Source organism: Galeopterus variegatus, unplaced genomic scaffold (assembly GCF_000696425.1).
Source record: "Galeopterus variegatus unplaced genomic scaffold, G_variegatus-3.0.2 Scaffold712, whole genome shotgun sequence".
Classification (NCBI taxonomy): Eukaryota; Metazoa; Chordata; class Mammalia; order Dermoptera; family Cynocephalidae; genus Galeopterus; species Galeopterus variegatus.
In genome coordinates, this window is record NW_007726823.1 from 515761 (window position 1) to 541173 (window position 25413).

Genomic DNA, 25413 nt, shown 5'->3' on the forward strand with positions numbered 1-25413 from the left:
ACTGTCAACAAAGATTTCTATATCAGCAAAGCAGTACAAATGAAACAAAAAAGATATGGAGACATACCCAGATAAACAAAAGCAGTAAGAATTCATTAGGAAGACTGCCTTCCAAGAAATACTAAAGGTAATTAGTCCTTCAGACTGAAATTAAAGGACATGAAAAAGTAACTCAATTCCACATGAAGAAATGAAGGACACCAGTAACAGTAACAAAAGGTAAGTAAAAAAGACAATATTTCTTTGTTTGTACCTTTTTTTCCCTGTCTAATTAAAAGGCATCCACTTAAAGCAATAATTATAAATCTGTATTTATGGATATAAAATGCATAAAGATGTAATTTGTATGACAATAACAACACAGAGTAGGGGGGAGGCGATCAAGCTATGTAGGAGCAAAGCTTTTGTACTCTATTGAAATTAAGCTGATATTCATTAAAACTAGATTGTTATAAGATGCTTATTGTCATCCCCAGAGTAACAATTAAGAAAATTTATGTATATATATATATATATATATATATATATACACACACACATTTATATATAAATGAAAAAGAAATTTAAAAATAAGAAAATACCCATCAAAAAAGAAAGCAGAAATAGAGGAACAAAAAAGGCATAAGGACATGTGTGAAACAAATCACAAAACAGCAGATGTAAATTCTACAAATCTTGCTGGTCAATAATAATATTACAGGCAAATGGACTAAACACTTTAATCATAAGGTAGTGATTGGCAAAAATGAATTTTAAAAAACATGATCCAACTATATACTGTCTATGAGAGAGAAACTTCAGACTTAAATAAGTTGAAAGTATAAGGATGAAAAATATAAAATGTAATCAGTTACTAAAGGAAAGCTTCGGTGGCTATACTAATATCAGAAAAAGTAGATTTTAAGACAAAGATTGCAATTGAAGACAAAAAAAGACATTTTATAAAAATAAAAATGACAATCCACAAGAAAGACATAACAGTTATAAATGTATACGCACCTAACAACAAAGCCCCTACAATACTTACAACAAAAACTGACAGAATTGAAGGGAGAAGCAAAATTTCAATAATAAGAGTCAGCAGAGATTTTAAAAACCCACTTTCAATAGTGAATAGAACTAGGTAGAAGATAAACAAGAAAAGGGAAGATTTGAACAACAAGATAAATCAACTAGAACTAAAAGATATTTGTAGAACATGCCACACAATGAAAATAATCACAAATGTACATAAAGTAGTCTCCGAGACTGACCATATATTAGGGCATAAAACAAGCCTCAATACATTTACCAGGATTAAAACCACACAAAAAATACTTTCATTTACTTTAACCATATATAATGAAATATATGTAATACAGAAGTCTATAACAAAAGGAAATTGGGGAAATCAGCAAAATGTGCAAATTAAACAACATACTCCCAAATAAGCAAAAGATGAAAGCAGAAATCACAGCAGGAATTTAAAACTATTTTGAGATAAATGTTAAGAAAAACAGAATACACCAAAACTTATGGGATGCAACTAAACAGTGAATAAAAGAAATTTTATGGCTTTAGACATCTGTATTTAGAAAGAAAGATCTTAAATCAACAACATAACTTTTTAAAATTAAGTAACTAGAAAAAACAAGAACAAATAAAACCTTAAGCAAGCAGATGGAATGAAGGAAAGAAAAAAAAAACTGGAGCACAAATGATAAAGTAGAAAAACAAGCAAAATCAACAAAACCAAAAATTAGTTATTTGAAAAGAAAAAGTGATGAATTATTAGCTAGACTAATCAAGGGGGAAAAAGACTAAAATTATTAATTAGGAATGAAAAGAAAGACATTACTACTGACCTTATAAAAATAAAAAAGGTTAACAATAAATACTAACATTTGTGTGCTAACAAATTATCTAGATGAGATGGACAAATACGTGAAAAGAAAAGAACATCCAAACATGACTAATGAGATATTTAAAAACCTGAATACACTCATAATAAAGAGATTGAATTAGCAATCAAAAAAATTTCCACAAAGAAATTTCCAGGCCCAGATGGCTTCACTAGTGAATTCTACCAAATATTAAAATAGAATCAATATTAATCCTTCATAATACTTCCAAAAAAAAACAGAAGAGGAAACACTTCCCAACCAATGAGGCTAGTATTTCACTGATACAAAAACAAGATGAAGACATAATGCCTTATGAATATAGACACAATACTCAACAAAATAATAACCAACCAAAACTAGCAACAAGTGGAAAGTATTATATATTTCAACAAATGGGATTTATTCTAAGAATGCAAGTTTAGTTTAACATACAAAAATCAATGAATATATTCCTACTAATAGAATAAATGACAAAGCCACATGATCATCTCAACAGATGGAGCAAAAGCATTTGACAAGTCAATACCTCTTCATTAAAAAAAAAAAAAAAAAAAAACCCACCTCAACAAGTGAGATACTAAAGGAAACTCCCTCAACCTACTAAAAGCCAACTACAAAAAACTCATGGCTAACATTATACTTAATGGTGAAAAACTAAATGTCCTCTCTCTAAGATCAGGAACAAGATAAGATATACGTGCATAATACTCCTACTCAAAATTATACTAAAGGTGCTAGCCAGGGCATATTAGGCAAGAAAAAAAGATGAAATCCACCTGGATTAGAAAGAAAGACGTACAAATAATCCTAATCATAGACAACAGGATTGTCTGTATAGAAAATCCTAAAGAATCCACAAAAGTAAACTACTCAAACTAATAAAAACTTTAGAATTTCACAGGATACAAAATCAACTTACAAAAAAATCAATTATGTTACTGTGTACTAACAATGAAGAATCAAAATTAAATTATAAAAACTTGTAAAATACTTAGGAACAAATTTAGCAAAAGTAGTAGAAAACATACACTGAAACTGACAGACATGATTAAAGCAGACAAAAGAAGACATACATAAATAAATCCCATGTTCATGGATTTGAATGTAATATAATTTAAATAGCAATGTTTCCCAAACTGACCTACACATTCACTGCAATACCTATCAAAATTCCAGCCAGCCCCAATGCCAAAATTAACAAGGTGATCCTAAAACTTCATAAGGAAACTCAAGGGACTCAGAATAGCCAGAACAATCTTGAAAAAGGATAAAGTTGGAGGACTCACACTTCTCAACTACAAAGTGACAATAATCAAGACATGGTACTAACATGAAAACAGAAATATACACCAATGGAATAGAACTGAGAGTCCAGAAATAAGCCCTTACATTTATGGTCAATTCATTTTCGGCAAGGGTGCCAAGACAAAATAAAGGATAAAGAATAGTTTTTACCACAAATGGTACTGGATATCCACATGAGGAAAGAATGAAGATGGGTTCCTTCCTCATAATAACATGCAAAAAGTAATTCCAAATGGTTCAAAGACCTGTGAGACGTAAAACTATAAAATTCTTAGAAGAAAAGAGAAAGAAGCAAATCACTGAGATCTTAGATTAGGCAAGGGTCTCTTAAATATTTAACACCAAAAGCATAAGTGACAGAAGAAAAGAGAGATAAACTGGACTTCATCAAAATTTTAAAAGTTTGTGCTTCATAGGACACAATCAAAACAATAAAAAGACAACACGAAGAGTTGAACAAATACTTTTATCCAGAATACACAAAGAACTCAAAGAACTCAACAATAAAAAGACAAATTATAAAGGGGGAAAGGATCTAAAAAGGCATTTCTCTGCAGAAGATACAAAAATAGACACAAAGTACATGCAAAGTACACAAAAGCATTACCCTACAGGGAAGTCCAAAACAAAACCTCAATAAAATACCACTTCAAACCCACAAGATTGGCTATAATCAAAAAGACAGACAATAACAAGTCTTGGCAAGGATATGGATTGATTTGAACATTCATATGTTACTACCAAGAATGTAAAATGGTACATCCAATGTGGAAAACATTTAGCAGTTTCTCAAAAAGTTAAACATACAGTTACTACATGACCAAGCAATTCTGCTCCTAGACATATACCCAAGAAAACTGTAAAACTTATGTCCACACAAAAACTTGTGCATTAATGTTCATAGCAGCATTAGTCATAATACCCCCAAAATGAAAACAATCCAGATGCCCATGAAATGATGCAGGGATGAAGAAACTGTGCTGTATCCACACAATGCAGTATTAGTTGGCCATGAGAAAGAATGAAGTACTGATCCATGTTATAACATAGAGGAATGTTAGAAACATGTCAGGTGCCAAATAAAGGTCCAAATGAAGTCGGACAAAAAAGGTCACATACTATATGATCCCATTTATATAAAATGTCCAGAATAAGCACATACATAGAAACAGAAAGTAGATTATTTACAGATGGATCAACAGCAAATGACTTTTTCTCAGTAGCAAAAGAACATAAAGTATAGCACTTATTTAGGTATTCATTTTAAAGTTCATATATCATGTCAGTAAAAAGAGAGATAAAAACAATTAACTACAAAGCACTTTTGTGTCTTGTATATTGGTAAGCCGAAAATACTGAAAAATGGCAAGATATAGTGATGCCTGAAAGAATTCAGGATACTCTCAAAGAAGGAGTAAAACACAAGGATAGCTAGGATTTTCCATGAGGAGGAGGATGTTACCGGCAGAGGAAAATCATGAGAAAAGGTAAGCCAGTGTGAGAATATCAGGCATGTGTCCAGGCTACCACATGGATATGGGCAAAAATAAGTCTGGAAAGGTCTCTTATGGACAGATTGCAACGGACTTTGAAAATGATGGTAGGATTTTGAAAAGTATTCCGTTCTTTTTAAGGAGATATAATGGAGAATATGTTTTAGTAAATAATGTTGTAAGAAATGAAGACATCTTTTCACTAAACGTTAATTAAAACCAGTGAGTTTACCTAGTACTCAGATCTTGATTTATAAATACAATTCTCCACTGGAAGGATCTAGGGCTCCTTGGCAAAAAAGATGACCCAGGGCTGGGGTATCTTATGGTCAGAAATTTTTTTCAAATGTTTTTAAAATGATAGAAACATCAAAAGAACACAGAAAATGATATGAACTACCTTCCATTAACCAAGGTGGGGAAGTGTAAGCACCAAAAATATTCCTTGTGGAAATGAGTAGTATCTTATGGTCAGAAATTTTTTTCAAATGTTTTTAAAATGATAGAAACATCAAAAGAACACAGAAAATGATATGAACCACCTTCCATTAACCAAGGTGGGGAAGTGTAAGCACCAAAAATATTCCTTGTGGAAATGAGTAATAAATAAAATAAGAATCTATGCATGTGCACTGATATAAACCAAAACGAGCAAATCAAAGAGCAAAATTTTAAAATCTCTTCCAACTAATAAACACAGAAAGAGTGACAGACATTCTACAAAATAACTGGCCTGTAACCTTCAAAGGTTAAACTATCTGTATTACAGTATTTCTTCTCTCATTTAGCATAAATATAGTGGATTATATAGTAACAATATTTCACTTTGCTCAATGAATTTAGGCCTCTCTTCTGCATTAGAAAATTGCAAAAGAAGGGTTACAGAATTTCACACTCATCTAATTTTTATAGTTGGCAATAAGATGCTTTGTTTTTGCAGTGACTTATTCTCATACTTCTATAATTTCCTCTCCTTGCTGTATTAAAGGAAAAATAATGGTTTCTATTATTTAGAATTTTACTCCTCAAATAAGATACTAAGACTTGGCCTACTGTTTTACTTTCAACTATAATAGTATACTAAAATATCCACAGACCCACATACTATTAAAACAACACTACGCTTAGCTGAAACTATTCAGAAAACAATAAATTCTAAAATTTGTGGATTAGCCCCTTAAACAATACATCCTGCAAAATTTTCTGACATCTGCCGCATTTCCTCTATTTCTTTCACTGCAGTTCTAAAATCTTCACAGGAGAGGACAAGGACAGTATGGAATCCAAAAGGAAGGTATCACAATTAGGTTTTATGACCATCTGTATAGTAGAAAGCCCCTAATACTAAGTAATAATTGCAGCACTTGAGCAAAACTGGCACCATTATTTTTAAAAATTCAAATACCTTACTAGAATAATACAGGCACTCTTCAACATAAGTTGATAAAGTAGTGCTTTCTGGAAAAAAAAAAAGGTGAAAGAAAGGTAAGGTAAGGGCAGAGGAGAGAGGAGCCATGAAGAGTAGAGGTGGGAAGAGAGGAGAGGAAGGAGACCCGCACACACAGAGCTCTAATATTCTTATGGCTATGTATGATATTTTGCAAAGTAAAATTGACTGAGATGGAAGCTATTTTGCATGGTACAGTGGCGATGGCTAACAAATGAGAGTTTTGTGGTCTGAATGTTAGTCCCCTGCCTCATCTGCCACCCCTAATGACAGCAGCCACCTGCTGTTTTATTGTCACAGCTGGAGCCAGTTCACACTCCTTGGTGCTGAGCTCTGCCCATGAGCACCAAGCTCTCTCCTCGCCTCATTACTTTGATGAACTTTTTATGGTCAGCACCCATGAAGACCTCATCTAGGACTCCACAACACAGACTGGTTTCAGGGAGTGCTTTCAGTTACATGAGCTGATAACACACAGGGACACTATGGCTGCTAGTGCCTGTCAGCTAGGCCAGAAGTCACTGTACTATACTTTTGACAAGACAGGGCCCCAAACAGGTAAAAATGTCATGAAATTGTCATACTTAATAATGTTCTTTTTTCCTCATTATGATTTAAAGGTTTTTAATGATACATGTTATTACAGAAAGCCTAATGTACTGTTTATGATTGCTATCACAAAATTAAAATTCTTTTCATTTTTTATGTATTGAAAGTCATGGGAAGAAAAATTTTCCTGTAGCCTTTAAAGTCAAAAGGGATAAAACTGAAGCAGAATCAAAATCTTATTTGTATTAATAAACTATTATAAATTAAAACTTTATAAGTTGCATTTTTAATAAAAATATGTAGCAATAATATGTCAGCAATTTCAAATTAAACTTCTGATATGTAATTTTGATGACAGAAAGGCTGGTCAAATAATGATTTATTGAGTAGCAATACTCTTTACAAGCAAAACCCTTTACAAGCTTTCTGATCAGTGCTGGCCAAATTCATGTCGGAATTCATCTGATATTTGACTACATCTTGCAGAGGAAGAAAAAAATCAGATAACTTTAAAATGTTAGAAACACTGAAAAAAAAATTAGCCAACTCTTAAAACTTACTGTGTGAAAATTATTGTACATAATTTTTATTATTTACAAACATTGAGTCATGACTAATCACAAAAATTTAATGTAAGAAAAGAAACTCTTCATAGCATTAAAATAGTTGAGCATATTCCCATATGTACAAACACACTAAGAATAATTTTTAAATATCCTAAAACCACCAAGTAACATTTTAATTTTCTAATGCCTGAAAGCTATTATAAGCCTAAACACCAGAACATTCAAGTGTTCACAATGTAGAATTGCAGCTGGTGAATTTTTGACAAATTCTGCAATGTTAGAAGCTACTAAACATCACTGACTGATTTAAAAACTCTGCCAAAAAATATACATGTATATTACATAAATATATGAAGTGATTTATTTTACGTTAGTCCCTCCTCAAAGCATATATGTGTTATACTTTTCTTGGTTCTGCAATGAAATTTCCATTGTTAATATTCAAAATACTGATATTTTACTTAAAAGATATCATGATGTGAGCATTACTAATGCTGCTGAGCATGAACCTTGTGCTGAGCCAATAGCACTAAGAGTACTAACATCGATGCTTGTTCCGAACTCTATACTGCCAAATAGCAACAAAGGTGCTGACATTCATATCAGTTTACAAAGCTCAGATTTTTTTACATATAAAACTTTCTTATAAGTATTTTTAAATAGTTTCCAGGAATTGATAATATTTAAAAACAATTATTAACTAAAAAAGTCTTCAATTTACAAATTAACAAAAATTCATTTCCTTATCATATCATTTTTAATTCAACCAGGTAATTCTTGAAATAATGATAATCAAAATATTAACATGAAAGGAGCTGCGCCATGTGTATTCTTATTTTAATTACATTTAGAACTAAACTAATTATGAATAAGATGACATACACACTCTCACATATACACACATGCCATGTACGTAAGGCAGAATCAGTTCTTTGAAATTCTGTTGAGCTCAGATATTTTCCTTCAGCAATTTAATAACAAGTTAAATGTATAGAAACTATCTTTAAAGAAAATACACACACACACACACACACACAGAAAAACATCCACTAGCTGTATTGAATGACATTTAACATATATCAATCAAGTCAACTGAGGAAATAATTTACCACATTTCACACATTCTCCTTTTCTCAGGCAAATATTCTACAATAAATTATTCTGTACTGTAGTACAGAATGCTATGTATGTAATTCCTTTCAGTAATTGACTGGATGCAAGGTACCTTTAGTGAAGTCATGGTGCTGTTTTCTGTTTAAGTAGGTGAATAGTTAATTGCTAATGATATGTCTCTTTGAGCAACAAGAAGGGAAAAGAGAAAGGAAGGAAATGAATATACAACTAAATGAATGAAAAGATCTAGAAATAGATGTGAGCAAGAAATATATACATATATATTTCAATTGGATTGATGTACCAATCAATAAAGAAGAGATACCCAAGAAAACCTAGCTGCTTATATAAAGATGGAGATAGCAAAGAATGCAGACTCCTTACATAAGGCAGGATCCTCAGTAACAAGATGGAGCCAGATGCTACAGCAGACATCCAAACTGAGAAATAACCAGAAGACAGACAAGTTTCCTAACTTAGACAAAACTGAACTCTCATCTACTCTAAATGCTTATTTATACATAATCGATAGTCCTCAGATATCCTCACCACCTGCAGCATTTGTTGTTTTCCCAAAGAGAGTGATGGAGAAAATACATTGAAGTAACTTATATAAAATAAGTGAGATCTGTTACTAAAATCACACACATACCCAAAGGCAAGAAGGTGGTTTCAAGCAAATCAGAAACTCTGTGGCCATACAATGTCAAGGGACTACGTTTGAGAAAGAATATAGCAGAAAAGATGAAGAAAAGTAGACTTACATTTTAAATGCACTGAAATTCTACAGTGTTTTCTGAAACCTTTATTATATCTGATCTCTACAATGATGCTGTGAGGTTGACAGTAATTTTTTATTGATCTATTTTTTAAAATTAGCAATTTCCAGCCTTTTTGTCCACATCAGACAAATTTCCACACAATGGCTCTTTCCAAAACACTATTTAAATAACTCCACCTAATGAGACTTATAAATATCCAGAAACACATAAATAGTTATTCGTACAATGGCAGGAGCATTTTTTTCATTCACCTCATAGGTGCACATATATGATTCTCCACAAGGTAAACAATTATTAAGTTGCCCTTTTAAAACTGACCTTAAAATTTTTTTATTACATGATATTTGATATCACCCCAAGAACAGATGTGACGTCCAGGTGAGTCTGAAGTATATAAAGCTCTCTGTGTGCCTTTCCCTTTCATCTCATCGCCTACTCTCTGAAACAACCACGTGCTGAGTAACATCATTATACCCTCACTTTATTTTATAGCTTTACCACATGTGTGTATCCTTAAATAACCCATTATGTAATTTGGCTTATTTTTGAGCTTTCCAAAAATGGTATCAAATTGTGGCAGTCAATGGACATTGGGTGTTTCTAATTTTTTATGGTTCTTGGAAACAACCCCCAATTTTTTTTTCCCAAAATTTTTTTAATAGTTTCTTTGGCAGCAGATTTTCTGTGTTAAATCTATCAACTTTCAAGTATTTTGGTCTTGTCCACTTTTTTTCTCTCCACAACACCTCCCATAAGTCTAAAGATAAGAAGAGCACATGTGTTCTTTTATTTAAAAATCAAAAATATGTTCACGCACAATGGGTAACATATACCTAGTCAAATTTATTTGAAGTCTTATTAAATAACCTTATCTAACAATCCATTTGATACTTCTAGAAGTGATGACCTCCTCCCATCCTGAAGACAAAACTGAACATGCAGTGAGAAGGAACTACCACAGTTCCAACAATAGTGTCTGGTCCAAATGCAACCAAGTGTTCCTTATGCTTGGAGAAGTGAACTTCTCCACTGATGACCTCCTCCCATCCTGAAGACAAAACTGAACACGCAGTGAGAAGGAACTACCACAGTTCCAACTATAGTGTCTGGTCCAAATGCAACCAAGTGTTCCTTATGCTTGGAGAAGTGAACTTCTCCACTGGGTGTCCATAAATTACATTCTGACATAACACACAGAGGAAGATGATCAATGGCTAGAAGGAAGGAGCAGCTGATGCTTTCCCAGGAAACATAGATAAAAGGAAAAATAGCAATTCAAGCAGTAATTACATTAAAATACCATCAACAACAGAAGACATTATAGAATCGATTCTGCATACTATACTCTTCCCCAAAACTCTACTTGAGTCCAAAATCCAAAATTTAAAATGTACTTCCATTTAAAAAAAAAAAATTCTTCCCATTTTTTTTACAACTCCAAAATCTGCTTTCAAAAGAACAAAGACAACACTTAAACTTCCAATAACATAACCTTAATATAATAATAATAATAATAATAATAATGCCACTGCATGGTGGCATTTTTAGGTGTAGTATGGTCCAACACCTAACTACACCTAACAAGTTAGCTATTACAACAGTGAACGCTCAGGATATTTAACGTTTGTTTCAATTTTTAGTTTAAAAGAAATGAGTATAAAGAAAAACTGGAATTTCCTCAAAAAAGGAAAAGTTAATCCTTACTATTTGTTTTATTCTATGGTAAGAAAATTAATATTTTCCAATCAATCAAGGGTAATAGAAGACATTAATTTCAATATGCATTCTTAAATTAAGAAAAGATACACTGTCACCCAAATCCATTTCCATACTTCTACCAATAATTATAAGAATTCTTACTGCTATATTTCTGTGAAAGAAATATTATATTTTCCTTTGGGATATACAAACAGAAAAATGTTTGTATGTGCACAGATATTTTTACATTTATAAGTAAACATGTATAGATTTAGTAAAAGAAAAACTGTGCCAAATATAAACATATATTCTCACGACAGATTGATTTAGTTCGAACAATCATAATTTAAACCTATTATTCAGACAAAGACAGAAAGCAAATTATATAAAAAAATATCAATATACCATGTTTTATTTAAAGAAGACTACACAGAAACATTTCAGAATATGGAAAAAGCAAATGTTTTCTACTTCATGCCATATATAAATGCAGAGAAAATAGATAAAATTAATGTGTTTATATACATATAAAAGTAGATGTTAACCATGATTATCACAGGTCAGTAAGATTAGGCTAGAATTTTTATTCATGTTTTTCTTTAATTTCTAAATAATCTACAGTCTCTTAATTTAATAATCTGGAAAATATAATAAATATGCAAGCAACTTATTCCTGACATTCCTGCCAACACTCTCATGCTGCTAAGAAAAAAAAATATTAAGTCAGCTACAAAAACTCACTGCATTGACTATGAAAGTGCAGATGCACGCTAGTCCGTAGAAATGCCAGACTATCACAAAGAAAAGCTAATTCTGGATGGATGGTCAGGTCATAGGTCATGAGACCACCTACAATCCAATTTCACAGCCACATTCAGCATGTGCCACTTTGTGATGCTAGCATTGGAAATAACAAGATAAATAAAAGTATACAATCCCTGTGGAAACTCCCTGCTTCATAAGAGAAGTCAGAATATAACAACTGGGGTAACATTTCACTTTATGAAGGACTAAATAGTTCATAAAAATTCTCAGTGTTAATTTATTGCCTGAAGGTCACTAAAAACAGTGTTTCCAGCCAGGGATTATACGCTTATCTCCATAAGAAATAACTTGAGGGCCGGCCCAGTGGCACACTGCTACAGTGCACTGCTTGAGAGCGCGGTGGCGCTCCCGCCGAGGGTTCGGATCCCACATACAGACCAGTTCCCGCTCACTGGCTGAGCGAGGTACGGGTGCGACACCGAGGGTTGCGATCCCGTTGCCGGTCCTGGTCCGGTACGGGCGCGACACTGAGGGTTGTGATCCATTGCCGGACACGAAAAAAAAAAGACAAAAAGGAAAAAAAAAAAAAAAGAAAGCACGTGCACACACACACGCGCACACACACACACACACACACACACACACACCTCAAAAGACAGGATAAAGCCTGACCAACCATATTCATGCTCTTTCTAGCTAAGTATCAAAGAGAAAAGAAAATTAATGCTACTGTATTTTTAAAATATATTTCTGAATAATCTGTGATCATTCAACTAAACTAAATGTGTAACTTTCTCTCCCAAATTGCAATCCCCAATCCCAGTAACTTGCTTCTTCTCCATTGTTCTGTATCTTAGGTAGTAGAACACTGCTCTCTAGCTAATTGGCCAAGCTTATAGTAAAGTCAACCTTCACTACTCCAACTCCATCCCCCTTGCATCATTCAGTTATCAAGCTCCACCTCCTAACATCTCTGGAAACTATTCTCTTCTACCTACCCACACTCACTGCTTCATTACTTAATGGTTTCATCACCTATTTCCTGAACTATTAAAAACTATTTAAAAAAAAAAAAACTATTTAAAAAGTGTCCTAACTGACCTCAATGCCTAAAATAATTCTAAATTCAGGAAGGCGTTAATGGAATATATATTGAAGACCTACTATGTACAGAGTAACCACATTAAATTTCATCCAAACCAAAGCATTTGTGAGAAAGAAATAGGGACTAAGCAGATGAGATGCCTGAACAACAGGAATGAAGCTTCTCTGCTCTCTGGAGTACTTTAGTAGAAAAATCTGAGTGTATGGAAACTGTGAGCTACATTCTACAAGCAAGCAAAAAATGAAACACATTTCTAAAAAAAAATACCTTATCCCTCTTCCTAAAGTAATATAATCTAACCTATAAAAAAAGACAACTTTCATTATTGAGTTTTGATATTACTTTAAAAAAAACTTCAAAGGACAGAGTACTCAATCAACAAATATTCAAAATACCTGTAGTTAGGAAACAGCTTGATTCAGACGATCTCTGAAAAAATATTAGTTTGAACCAAATAAAATTGCAGTTTTTATAGAAAAAAGACAGTTGAAGTCAGCAATTTCATGTGTCTCAACCTCATTAAGACATTGGTCTCATCTCTATTTGTCAGTGTACATTTAAGAAGGACGAGTATTTCAGTTCTTTCAGACTGTTAATTTCTAAAAGGTATTCTCTTTTTACAGATAAGAAAGTATGTCCTCTTACATATTACAGTAAGGGAGGAAAAACAGATTACTTTATGCAACAGTTCTCACATTAAGAACATGTTTGTTGAGAATATTTTCATTTCTCTTTAACTAGTTTAAGTGCTCCAACTTCCTTCTCTGCTAAAACAACAACAGAGAGGAGAAACAGTGAAGAATTAAAAGCAAAGCTTTGATTACCAGACTCGGCTAAAGAGCTAAAGGTATTAGAACATAAAGAATTGTCTCACAAAGTAATTTACCATTCAAAAGCACTTCAAGACTTCTTCTAACTGCTATCTCATCTTTCCCACTTGGTGCAGAACTCTAGGCAAGAACTACCCTGATTTTCCTTTGTAAACTTTACCTCATTCCAGGTTTTCACTTCCAATCCTATAGTAGCAGATAACTGTAAAATTCAGTTGGGCAGTTTATCCAAAGAGAATGACAGATTACAGATAAAACCCACACTGTGGTTTACAGCCTCTTAAATATTGATTTTCCTCTATATCGTTGATATTAGAGGGGCTGTTTTCATGCCAGAGTTTATCTTTATTGTTACAAAGCTTTAGGTATATATATTTAGGTATATATGTAATTCACTCATTTTAAATGTGAAGATCAGACATGGAAAATATACATATTATGAGTGAGAATCAGATATAGATCCTATAATACCTACACTACACTATACTGTCATATTGTCCTGTAGGTGTTTTAAAAGTTCTTGCTTTTTGGCTAATCTTGCTCTAGATTTAACACAGACTGCCCTCCTTTCATCATTCTTACTCAGAGAGGTTATAATATAATATCATTTAGGTTACAGCTATCTTTCATTACTCTAGACCTGGTAAAATAAAATAGCTGTTTTAGGCTGTACCCCAAATTTAGAGGTAAATATATGACTATTCAAATTATTTGTGTGCACATGTGTACATAACACATTATAAATATATACACACGTACATACATTTACACACAAGTGTAAACATAAGTACGTATAACCACACATAAATGGTATGTATATATACAAAAATTTTCCAACCTAACTGTAGAAAAAGTATTTATGATTTATCCAACTATATTTTTCTTAATTGTTTTATTGCTGTAATTTTACACATTATCCCCTGACTGACTTCCGTAAACCGTCTCATGTGTCATAGACACGCTTTTTATATCACTTGACCACTGATGATCTCAATCTTCCTGTGATGCAGCTGTCTGCCACTGCTATGAGACAAAAGACTGTTTCTCTGCCAAGTTTCCCAAGCCAAAATGAGTGACAGCAATAACAGGTACCAAACAGGTACCATACGTGATTCCCAGCAATAATCACATTTGCACAGTGTAGAAGCCAAAAGACATCTTTTGGTTACTATCTCTGTGTGGGTACTGGGAGGAGGTGATTCCTCCAGACTCTGCTCTAGTAACTACTCACTACCCCAGCAGGGAACTACCCCAGTAGGGAAATGTAAAGGTCAGTCTGTAGTGAAGAATCAGGGACCAGGAGAAGTGGCAAGGTATCAACACAAACAGAGTTACCTGAATCAATTTCCCTAAACACAGAGACCCAAAACCCCTACTCTCCACCCCGTAATTCCAACCCTGCAGTTGGACCCAGGCACCAACGAAGTTTTCCTTGAGCCAATCACTATACTACTCCCCTGGACATGTGAGAGACAAGGGCTTGTATAATACCGTTTTAGTGCATCGGACTGAACCTACAAGGGAGATATGGTTGTTAGACAAGACCTAAAGGAAGTATTCGTACACATATGTAGTGAACTGAATGGTGACTGTCCTAACCTCTGAAACCTGTAAATGTTACCTACCTCATCTATGGAAACAGGGTCTTTGCAGAAGTTATTAGGTTAAAGATCTAAAAATGGGAACATCTACCTGAATTACCCAGGGAGGCCCTAAACTAAATGCTATCACAAGAGTCCTTATAGAAGAGGCAGGGGGAGAACACACAGATGAGGAGAAAGCAGAAACCTTTGAAGCAGAGATTAGTGTGATAAGGAGCACTAGACAGCTACCAGAAAGTGGAAGAGGAAAGGAAGAGATTCTTCCCTAAAGCCTCTGCCACTTTGATTTCGGCCCAACAATACTGATTTCTGACTTCTGCCCTTCAAAACTATGAGAAAATGAACTTATCTTGTTTTAAGACACCAAGTATATGGTAATTTGATACAGCAGGCACAGGGAATTAATCTAGATACTCATAGTTGATATTTTGCTCAGATTATTGATTTGGTATATTCTAAACTGAAGCTCTATAAAAGGTATCATAATACAAAGTAAACAACAACAACAACAATAATAATAACAATAATAAAGTACTAATTAAGCTTCTGGGCATATATTTTTTGTATGTATAGAATTTCCTTTACTTCAATGCTCAGAATATTATTAAAGTGGTTTTTTAAGCCTTCACATTCTATATTTTTTCATTTATGCTTTTTAAATGAGTATGAAGTTTTTTATACTAAAAAACTAAATCGGGTTGGACCATTTTATAAAGTTTTGCAATTACTCTGAGTATTCCTTCAGAGTGTGTTTTGGAGCTGATTAAGTTCAGTAGGTTTGCTTATAATCACATTATTCCTTCCAGGAATATCAATCAGCTTTGAAAAAAAGTTGTTGAAAGCATGTTCTCCTTTTAAGTGAAAGTGGAGATGGGCTGTTAATAAAAAGGAAGGCAGAGTCCAAATATCAGAATATTTTCTAGAAGGAGGGTACTTGTACCAATGATCACCAGCTTTTCAGTTACTGACAACAGAACCATGTACACCTTGATGCAGTATTTCTGGCTCCTGATCCTCCAGTAACTGCAGCTAAGAAAAGCAGGTATCCCTTCTCCCTCCTCACCTTCTTACTCACGCCTCTTGGGGAGGCTCAGGTGTTACTAATTAGGAAAAAGTAAAAGTTCTAGGTATTCACTCCTAGATATTCCTAATTTCCAATATCCAAAATAATAATCAAATGTGTACCACAGCTTTAGGGAGATAAATGCTTTAGCAATAAGAAATATTATTCCAGGAAATCATACATATAGTGACAAGAAAAACACTTATTGACAATAGAAGAAATGTGAAGTAAGTAGCGCTAAACGCTGAGGTATAAAAATGCTTCCTATTTAACAGTAAGTTTGCCTCCCTATTAATCTCATTAAATGCAGTAAAAGTCTTCACAATAACAGGCTCAGGATAAAACATCATGTTAAGGACCACTTATATAAATTCATATCATGTATGGATATGATTTTGTCTGCAGTAAATCTAAATAAGTACAATGAATCATATGCCACATATCAAAGCTTCAAAGAATGCATGTCTCAAAATTCAAGTAATTTATTAATGTTCTAATATAAAAAGTGCCAGGCAATTATTTGGCGACTTTTCATATTACAACTCAATTGAGAATAAGCAGTTCAAGTTAACAAATACTTTTTAAAATAGCTTCTTTACTTTAAAAAAAAAATCATATATTTTAGGGAAGTTCATAAGTATCTTCTAAAATCTCCTTAAACAAATTTACAGTTTCTAAGACACATGTGAAAATGGGTTCAGAAATCCCAGCATTCATCCTCCAGCATTCATTCAGACAGGATGATTTCTGTACTGTTGTACTGGTACATAGAGAAGCAAATGGAAAATAATGCCTACGTTCTCCTTCTTAATTGAACAGTGAACATAAAAAAGACATAGCCCTTGTATGACATGCCTACCACTGTACAGTCTCTGTTTTTTAATCCATACTCATATGTCATTTTTACATTATACTGTAACACTTATCTACATAAATTCAACTGACTTTAAAGGCAATCCAACAGTCATAACATTCAATAGAAAACACAGAGATTTTAAAATAAACTTGTCTTTATGTTTTAGAAAACCGCCATTACATTCTTAAATACACCCTTAAATGGTCTCAAATATAAAATACAGCAAAAAATGCTTTATCATGAATAATTAGTATTATAAATGCATATAATTAATTTTACTAGGATTTTTAAAAATCTACAGTAGGTATGACCACCCCCCAAAACTTAAAAATCAGTATTACTACACATAGTATATACTATGATATACTAAAAAAAGTATGATTCTTTGAAAATATATACCTAAAGGCATGTGTTTATGTGCGTACGTGTGTGCACAGGCACACACACCTGGAGTTTTTTGTTGAAAATTTATACCTAAAGGTATACATAAGAAAGTATGGTAGTCACCCATGGCACTGACCAACAACAAATTAATTTGTCATCTTTACAAATACTCATAATTATTTGTTACATATGCACATATAAATGTATGATTATGTATTGATTAGTTTAGATTTTAACGAAACAAGGAGTATATTACACTTCTCCGAAGGTAGTATTTTCAAAAATTATACCGATAGACCATTAGCATTGAGTGAATTTATTTTCCCCAACAGTGCTAAATATATGCAAAATTTTCATTCTTTAGAATTGCATAGTAAATGATTAACACCAGCTCTGCTCATTATCTCGCTTGAGAAAACTTCTCTAAAAACAAATAAATCAAATATGCCTCCAATATTCCTAATAAATAAATTATAGACCTATTCAGTGGCAGCAATGATATTTTAAAAAGCTTGTGCAAGCTCATTGTACAATTTCATTGCAAAACCACATTTGATATAAGAAAAAAAAAAACTGTCCACTTTTTCATTCTCTACATAGTTTTATTAGCAGGAATGGCTTCTCAAAGATGAAAAAACTTGATAATAGCAACATATCTAGAAAGTGTTAACCCTGTGTTCCAACAGAACTGTCCACTTTTTCATTCTCTACATAGTTTTATTAGCAGGAATGGCTTCTCGAAGATGAAAAAACTTGATAATAGCAACATATCTAGAAAGTGTTAACCCTGTGTTCCAACAGATTATAGTTGCTGCTAATTAAGAGCTGATACTTCTCATAAAGATACTTTTAGGAGCCAAGGCTACTTTTCTCTCATAATGAGAATATAAGGAAAATGACAGCTAATAGGAGCCATCACTATATGATCAAAGACTTTACATGAGAACATTTACGTAACGGGAAACATAATTTTAGACTTAATATGTACTTAGGTTGCACAGAATTGTTCTTGTTTTTATTTCTATATAACCCCTACAACTTTTGCACTGAATGCCATAAAAACAACCAACGAATCCTTTGTGTGCACGTTTTCAGCAAAAATAGGCATTATGTAACAGCTGTAACCTACTCTTTACATGTAAAAAAAAACCTTGGTACAAAAATAGTACTAATTAAGCATAAATGTTAAGTGGAAAAAATTAATGAAGTGATGAAATTGCATTATTTTAAAGTGAAAATCAATGTATTCTAGGATTCAATAAAGCCCATTAGGCAATAAGTCTACAGCATACTAAAGACTGTAAGCTAAAATCCAAAATAAAAGCTCCAATGAGTTAACTTATATTTTATTTAAACAACCATTAAAAAACCATTTTCTTTTATAAGTGACAAAAGTTATAACACTAGAAGATCTAATGTAAAAACCACTTTATAATTATTCTAATCCTGTATTGAGAAATATTCTTTAAAATAATTCTAACTAAAAGATTTTGGTATTTCAGAAAATGCACACACAATTCAGTGAGAAACACAATACTAAGCTCCTTATTACCATAACCTAAAAGATTTTCCTTGGAACTTAAAAAAAAGAAAGAAAGAAAGAAAACATGTAAATTAAGGTGACTGAAACATGCTTTCATCTAGCAGAGTAATATGGTAGCTATTCATCACCTGAAGTCATAAAACACTAGGTCTTGTCCTTAGCATATTCTAATGAAGCCTATCATGCAAATGAGAGTGACCTTTTCCTTGCATTCTGCAAGTTCACATTTATTCCAGGAGTACATAGAGTTTGCCAATACAAACTAGCCAAAGACTTCGTAATTACTGTAATCAATTAGTAGTTAGTGTCATTCTGCTCATTTTCAGCTAATATCAACTAAGCCATTTTTGAGAGAGCCACCCTTGACAACTGCTTTTCTGTTATTGTTCTTAAAATGTGGGGAAAAAGAAAATAAGAAGATGAATACACTCAAACTTTTCAATATGGCCACCAGGCTGCATCCCTCCTAAGGATGTTAAGATTCAAGACAAGGCTCTAAAGTTGATAATGGACAAAGACTCTCTTGTAAAGTTGCATATCCTTAAAATGACATTGAAGTTTTCTGCCTATACAATTAAACATTAATATTTAAATATTTAAATGAAGGACACTCTCCTGTGCGGCAGTTCAGACTTGGTAGAACTTGGGCATTCTTCTCAACGGTTGAGTAAACAGGCCATACCCTCTGCTCGGAAACAGTCTATTCTGTAGACAGTTATGGATAGGAAACATTACAGCAGACGGTAATTAAAGTAAAAACTAATACTGTCTCAGAGATGGGAATTTTGTAAAGGAAAATCATTTATCACGGCTTACAGTTCTCACAACTGAAATGAATTATCTCCTTCTTTAGCACATATCCATTTTGTTAGTGTATTTACTAGTCTAAAATGAGGCCCGCTTGCCAATCTTGATTACATTTGCCTAGTAAAGTATGGAACAAAAATATTCTAGGTCTTAGAAAATATTCTATACATATCACACAAAATAAAGCTTGAAATTTCAAATCAGGGCATCGAACACAAATACCAACTTAAATTAAAGGCTGTTGCATCACAAGAAAACCAGATGACTTAAAAAAATCTATACTATTTTCCTTCAATATTGTTGTTTTAAAAATTTACCAAAAGGACTAAAGGAAAATATCTTTCCAGTTGCTAAAGAAAAATATTCATTTCATATCAACAAACATTCCATCACTGTACCTAGCCAATATGAACGACAATATATTCGATCCTCACTTCCAAAAATATTAAATATTTGGCAACTAAAAGATACAACCCATAAATTTACATCAGACAGAAAGAAGAAGAAATTCCTATGCTATAAAGAAAATGGATATTTGGTATCTTAGAAGTTAACAAATAATAATAATAATAATAATAATAATAATATTGAGATGAGTAATTTCACTGAGAGTTCTGAACTAAAAGAAACAGCAAAACTAAATGCCAGCCTTGTGTTGTACATGTCATCCTGAGATATTCAAAGCCAAGTTTTCCTTGAATCCATTTAGTCCAGGGTTTTTCACAACTGAAATCTCTGTCTACCAAGGAAGTACTGATTTTAAATAAAGAAAACTTACTTGGAAGGAATACTATAAGGGCAAAAATATATATGTGTACAACACAGACACATAACTATGTGTGTGGAATTTTATTCTCTCCAAAAAAAAAAAAAAAAAAAAGTTGAAAACCCAAAAAAGAAAAAAAAAATTTAAAAAATTGAATCCATTTAGTCCAGGGTTTTTCACAACTGAAATCTCTGTCTACCAAGGAAGTACTGATTTTAAATAAAGAAAACTTACTTGGAAGGAATACTATAAGGGCAAAAATATATATGTGTACAACATAGACACATAACTATGTGTGTGGAATTTTATTCTCTCCAAAAAAAAAAAAAAAAAAGAAGTTGAAAACCCAAAATAGTAAACATAAATTTAAAAATAGGCAAAAATCCACACTCATGGGCCAAATGAAGACAGTTTAATTCCTGGGGTCTAAAAATATCATCTTTAAAGGTAATGAATTACAGTCTCTTTTTAAACTAAAAACATCCATAAAAGATTAAGTACCTATGGAGAAGAAAACTATCATAATAAAGATATTCTTTTTTATTAAAAACTGATGGTTTTTAGTTTTAAAAACTGTTTGTATGGTTACATTATAGAAACAACTTTCTAAAAAAAAAGACAAAGGATGATAAAACAGAACTGAAATATATTAAAATTAAAATGACAGAAGTTTCTTATGTACCCCTTACAGTCCTAGGGGCTAACCAAGGTACTATAGTCTACCTTTTCAAGTGCTGGCATAATTGTGCAGATTTGGGGGAAAGCCTTGTTTAGAAGTGTTTGTTTCCATGCTGATATTTAGAGTAAAAAAAGCAATCAAGTAGAAATGAGTGGAGTGACACTGAAGATTTATTGGTTTACTTCTGCATATTGCTGGAACCAGTCACCTCATGGAGTATCAAACACGTACAACTTGTCAATACTGACACAGAGCCAAACAGCAGGAAGATAGTTCTTTTCATTCTTGTCAGAAGAATAAACCAATGTGGGCCTTTGACAGTTACTGAGAGGGGACAAGAGCAAACAAGATGAGCAAAAAGAGAACAAAATAACCACTAAATCTGAAGGGCCTAGGGCTTCTTACAAAAAACGATGCCAGGAACGGAACAAGGAGCGGTTGCTTGACTGATCTGAAGGAAAAGGCTAACATGAAATGCTTCACCAGAGATAAAGCCAACAGAACACTGCTGCTCAACCACAGGATGATGTCTTTACGGTAAACACTTAAGACAACTTGTGACCAAAGCCCTGTTACAACACTAATCGTCCATGAAAGCTGACCTGCAGCAAAGCAGCACAGTTCAGTTCCAATAGCCCAGGCTCATGAGTAAAAACATGATTGTAGATGACAAAAGACATTCACATATCACAAAACACTGAAAATGTTCAGGATCACTACGTAGAACCCGATGAAAAAGGACACTTTTCAGATCTTTATACTTGAATAGAAATAACAAAACTCTAATTACAACATCTTAGATTGTCTGAACTTTTTTAGACTATAGCCTTTCTAAATTTGCTGAAGGTAAACAGAAAATGGAATGGTAATAACATTTTTTAAAAATGAGATGTGGTTATTACTATAGAAAGTAAAAATCTCATAATAAAAAAATTGAAGTTACTGGTAATATATACACAATCAGTGATTTAATGTTGCTAAAGTGTTTCGATTTGTTAAGAGTACTTAGTATAGAAAGAGATTTGAACATGTATTACATACTGTAATTTACAATTATTGCAGCATTTCAATTTTTCTATAAGCTAATGAAGTGCATAAAGCACCTTTCTAATGCAGTAATTTAAAACATTAGGTGACTTCAAATTTCTTTGCTTAGTATATCTTATAAAAAAAGCCATAGAGATAAAAACTAGTATTTTAATTAATAATTTAACAGTTAAACATTTTTTACTTGAAGCTGAGAAATGTGAATAAAACCATAAGCCCGTGTGTGACTCCTATTTTTAAGTCAAAGTAGAGTAAACCTTGTTTAACTATGGAACTGTTCCAATGTTTGGACTGATCTAAAAATAAAAGTACAGAAAATTAAATTGATTAAAAATTGAGCACATTTAATTAGTCCGTGGATTTCAAAACTGCCCACTTTAAATATTGAATAGGTTTCAAATGTAACATACTGCACATGCTCAGACTAAAAAAAGAAAAAGAAAATATAACTCAAAAACAAGTGGAGAAAAATGAACACTATGATGGATAAAACTGACAAATACAGTTACTGTTTATGGACTTACGAGGGAAAAGGGGGAAATCATTCATAAGCACATTTAAAGCAAAGTAAAAATGTTAGTGACTAAAGGAAATTCTACAATTATAATGCATTTTACTATCAGTTCTTGATTATCCACTGATAATCCAAACTGGTGCTTATCCAAGGTAAATCTTGCTTTCTAACTGGACAATTAGGATCGATATCCTTCCTTTAATCCTCTCTTGGTGAGACAGAAAGAAGGACCACCATCCTCACAGGTTAGAGGAAGTCAGTCATCTCTTCCTACTGACAGCTAATGCCTATTTTTATTTTTCTATTTTTCGTACTAACTTTTGTTGACACACTCTGATAGATTTTCGCATCCACTACACAACACCAGTAAATCTTTGAATCAAGTCCAAATGTAGGAAAGAGCTTTCAGGAGTACTTCCACTTACCCTGCTCTTAAAGAGAAAAGGAAAAACACAACAAAGCAAACTGTTATGGAAACCCAAGACTGTCTCCATGAGTTAGTTCAACAGCAATAAAGATTTTTACAAGACTGAAATTCCCCACTCCTTTTCATAAAATGTCCAGAAAAGGTTTCATCATTTACATTTAACTACATTTACCAAGTAACACACATCTATATTCAAATATAGCTAAACATGAAAGTTTCAAGTGAAGCACTTGAAAGATTTTGAAATAGTTGAAAAACCCATAGTTCTAGCACTAACCACCTAGGCTACGTTGTATAAATTATTGAGGCATTTTACCTCTATTAGACACAGCATATGTATCTGTAAAATGAGACATTCACATTAAGTGATCTTGAAGATTTCTTCCTGCTCTAGGATCGAGTATTTGTTCTATACTATCTATACCTTAGTAATCTCTGGATCACCAACATCAAAATGGCCTGGGCTTGTTAAGAAGGCCTGTTTTTGGACCTCATCCCAGCCCTGCTAAATCATGGAGACAAGGAATGGGCACTGCTTACCTTCACTTCACCTCCACTCTCTCCCCCTGGAGAATCTTCTGCATTCTGGAGCATATCAGTCATTCCTCTATGACTCTGCTATCTCAACGAATATGTACAATCAACTTCTGACCATTAGGAATAAAGGCTGCCCAATATACACATACATATTAGGGATAAAAAAAAAATCTTTAAAACTAATTAGCAGTGCTTACTACACTTATCTTCCCAAGATATAGGATATTGAAATTAAAGTTTTCTGACTTCGTCACTTCACCTAATTAGTAACTGAAAACGTGTTTGCATTTCATTAAGTGGGTTTAACCTCAGCAAACTTAGAAATTTCACTCCAAGATATGAGGACAAAATTGTTTTTGTTTATTTCTTAGAAGCAGGTAAGCCATTTTGTTGGACTTTAGTTAAATACAATAAACTTACCTAAAAAAAGGTTGACCAACTTAAAGAATTATTGGATCACAGAACCAGACTGGATTTTATTCGAATAGTACAACTCCATAAATGACTCCCCTGAATTATATCTTAGCAATGGCATCATCTTCCTCAATTAAAGAAAACATATGACTCTGTAAAGGAGTCCATTCCCTTTTGGGCGAATTTAATTATTATATAGTTCTACTTACACCGACTCAAAATTTGTAACTGCCATTATTTTTGCAAGAATTGGTAAATTAACGCCAAAAACAACACAGTGATCCAGGACACTTACATTAGATATTGGGAAGTAATAATAAAAGGCCACGCATAGCCAAAACGATGCTGAGCAAAAAAAATACAGCTGGAGGCATAACATTACCCGACTTTAAGCTATACTACAAAGCTATAATAAACAAAACAGTATGCCACTGGCATAAAAACAGACATACTGATCAATGGAATAGAATAGAGAATCCAGAAATCAACCCACACACTTACTGCCATCTGATCTTTGACAAAGGCACCAAGCCTATTCACTGGGGTAGGGACTGCCTCTTCAGCAAGTGGTGCTGGGAGAACTGGATATCCATATGCAGGAGAATGAAACTAGACCCATGGTATAATAACAGAGACTCTGATCAATGGAATAGAATAGAGCACCCTGAAATCAACCCACGCACTTACTGCCATTTGATCTTCGACAAAGGCATTAAGTCTATTCACTGGGGTCGGGACTCCCTCTTCAGCAAAGGGTGCTGGGATAACTGGTTATCCATTTGCAGGAGATTGAAACTAGACCCACATCTCTCACCATTTACTAAAATCAACTCAAAATGGATTAAGGATTTAAATATACACCCTGAAACAATAAAACTTATTAAAGAAAATATAGGAGAAACCCTTCAGCAAATAGGGCTGGGCACAGACTTCATGAATATGACCCCAAAAGCATGGGCAACCAAAGGAAAAATAAACAAATGGGACTATATCAAACTGAAAAGTTTCTGCACAGCAAAAGAAACAATTAACAGAGCTAAAAGACAGCCAACAGAGTGGGAGAAAATATTTGCAAAATACATATCTGACAAAGGACTAATATCCAGAATATATAAGGAACTCAAACAACTTTACAAGGAAAAAACAAGCAACCCAATTAAAAAATGGGCAAAAGAGCTAAGTAGGCATTTCTCTAAAGAAGATATGCAAATGGCCAACAGTCATATGAAAAAATGCTCA

The 25413-nt window shown here is 33.1% G+C and overlaps 1 protein-coding gene across 1 annotated transcript in view; it reads right to left on the reverse strand.

Moving 5' to 3' along the window:
* Window positions 1-23826, reverse strand: part of LOC103589677 (zinc finger protein 407-like) — a 344176-nt gene extending 320350 nt beyond the window's left edge. The window contains exons 1-2 of the mRNA XM_008571718.1: window positions 23764-23826; window positions 23222-23227 (exon numbers count right to left, since the gene is read on the reverse strand). Of these exons, the coding sequence (XP_008569940.1) occupies window positions 23222-23227; window positions 23764-23826 (69 nt within the window). The remainder of the gene's footprint in view (window positions 1-23221; window positions 23228-23763) is intronic.
* Between the last annotated feature and the right edge of the window lie 1587 nt (window positions 23827-25413).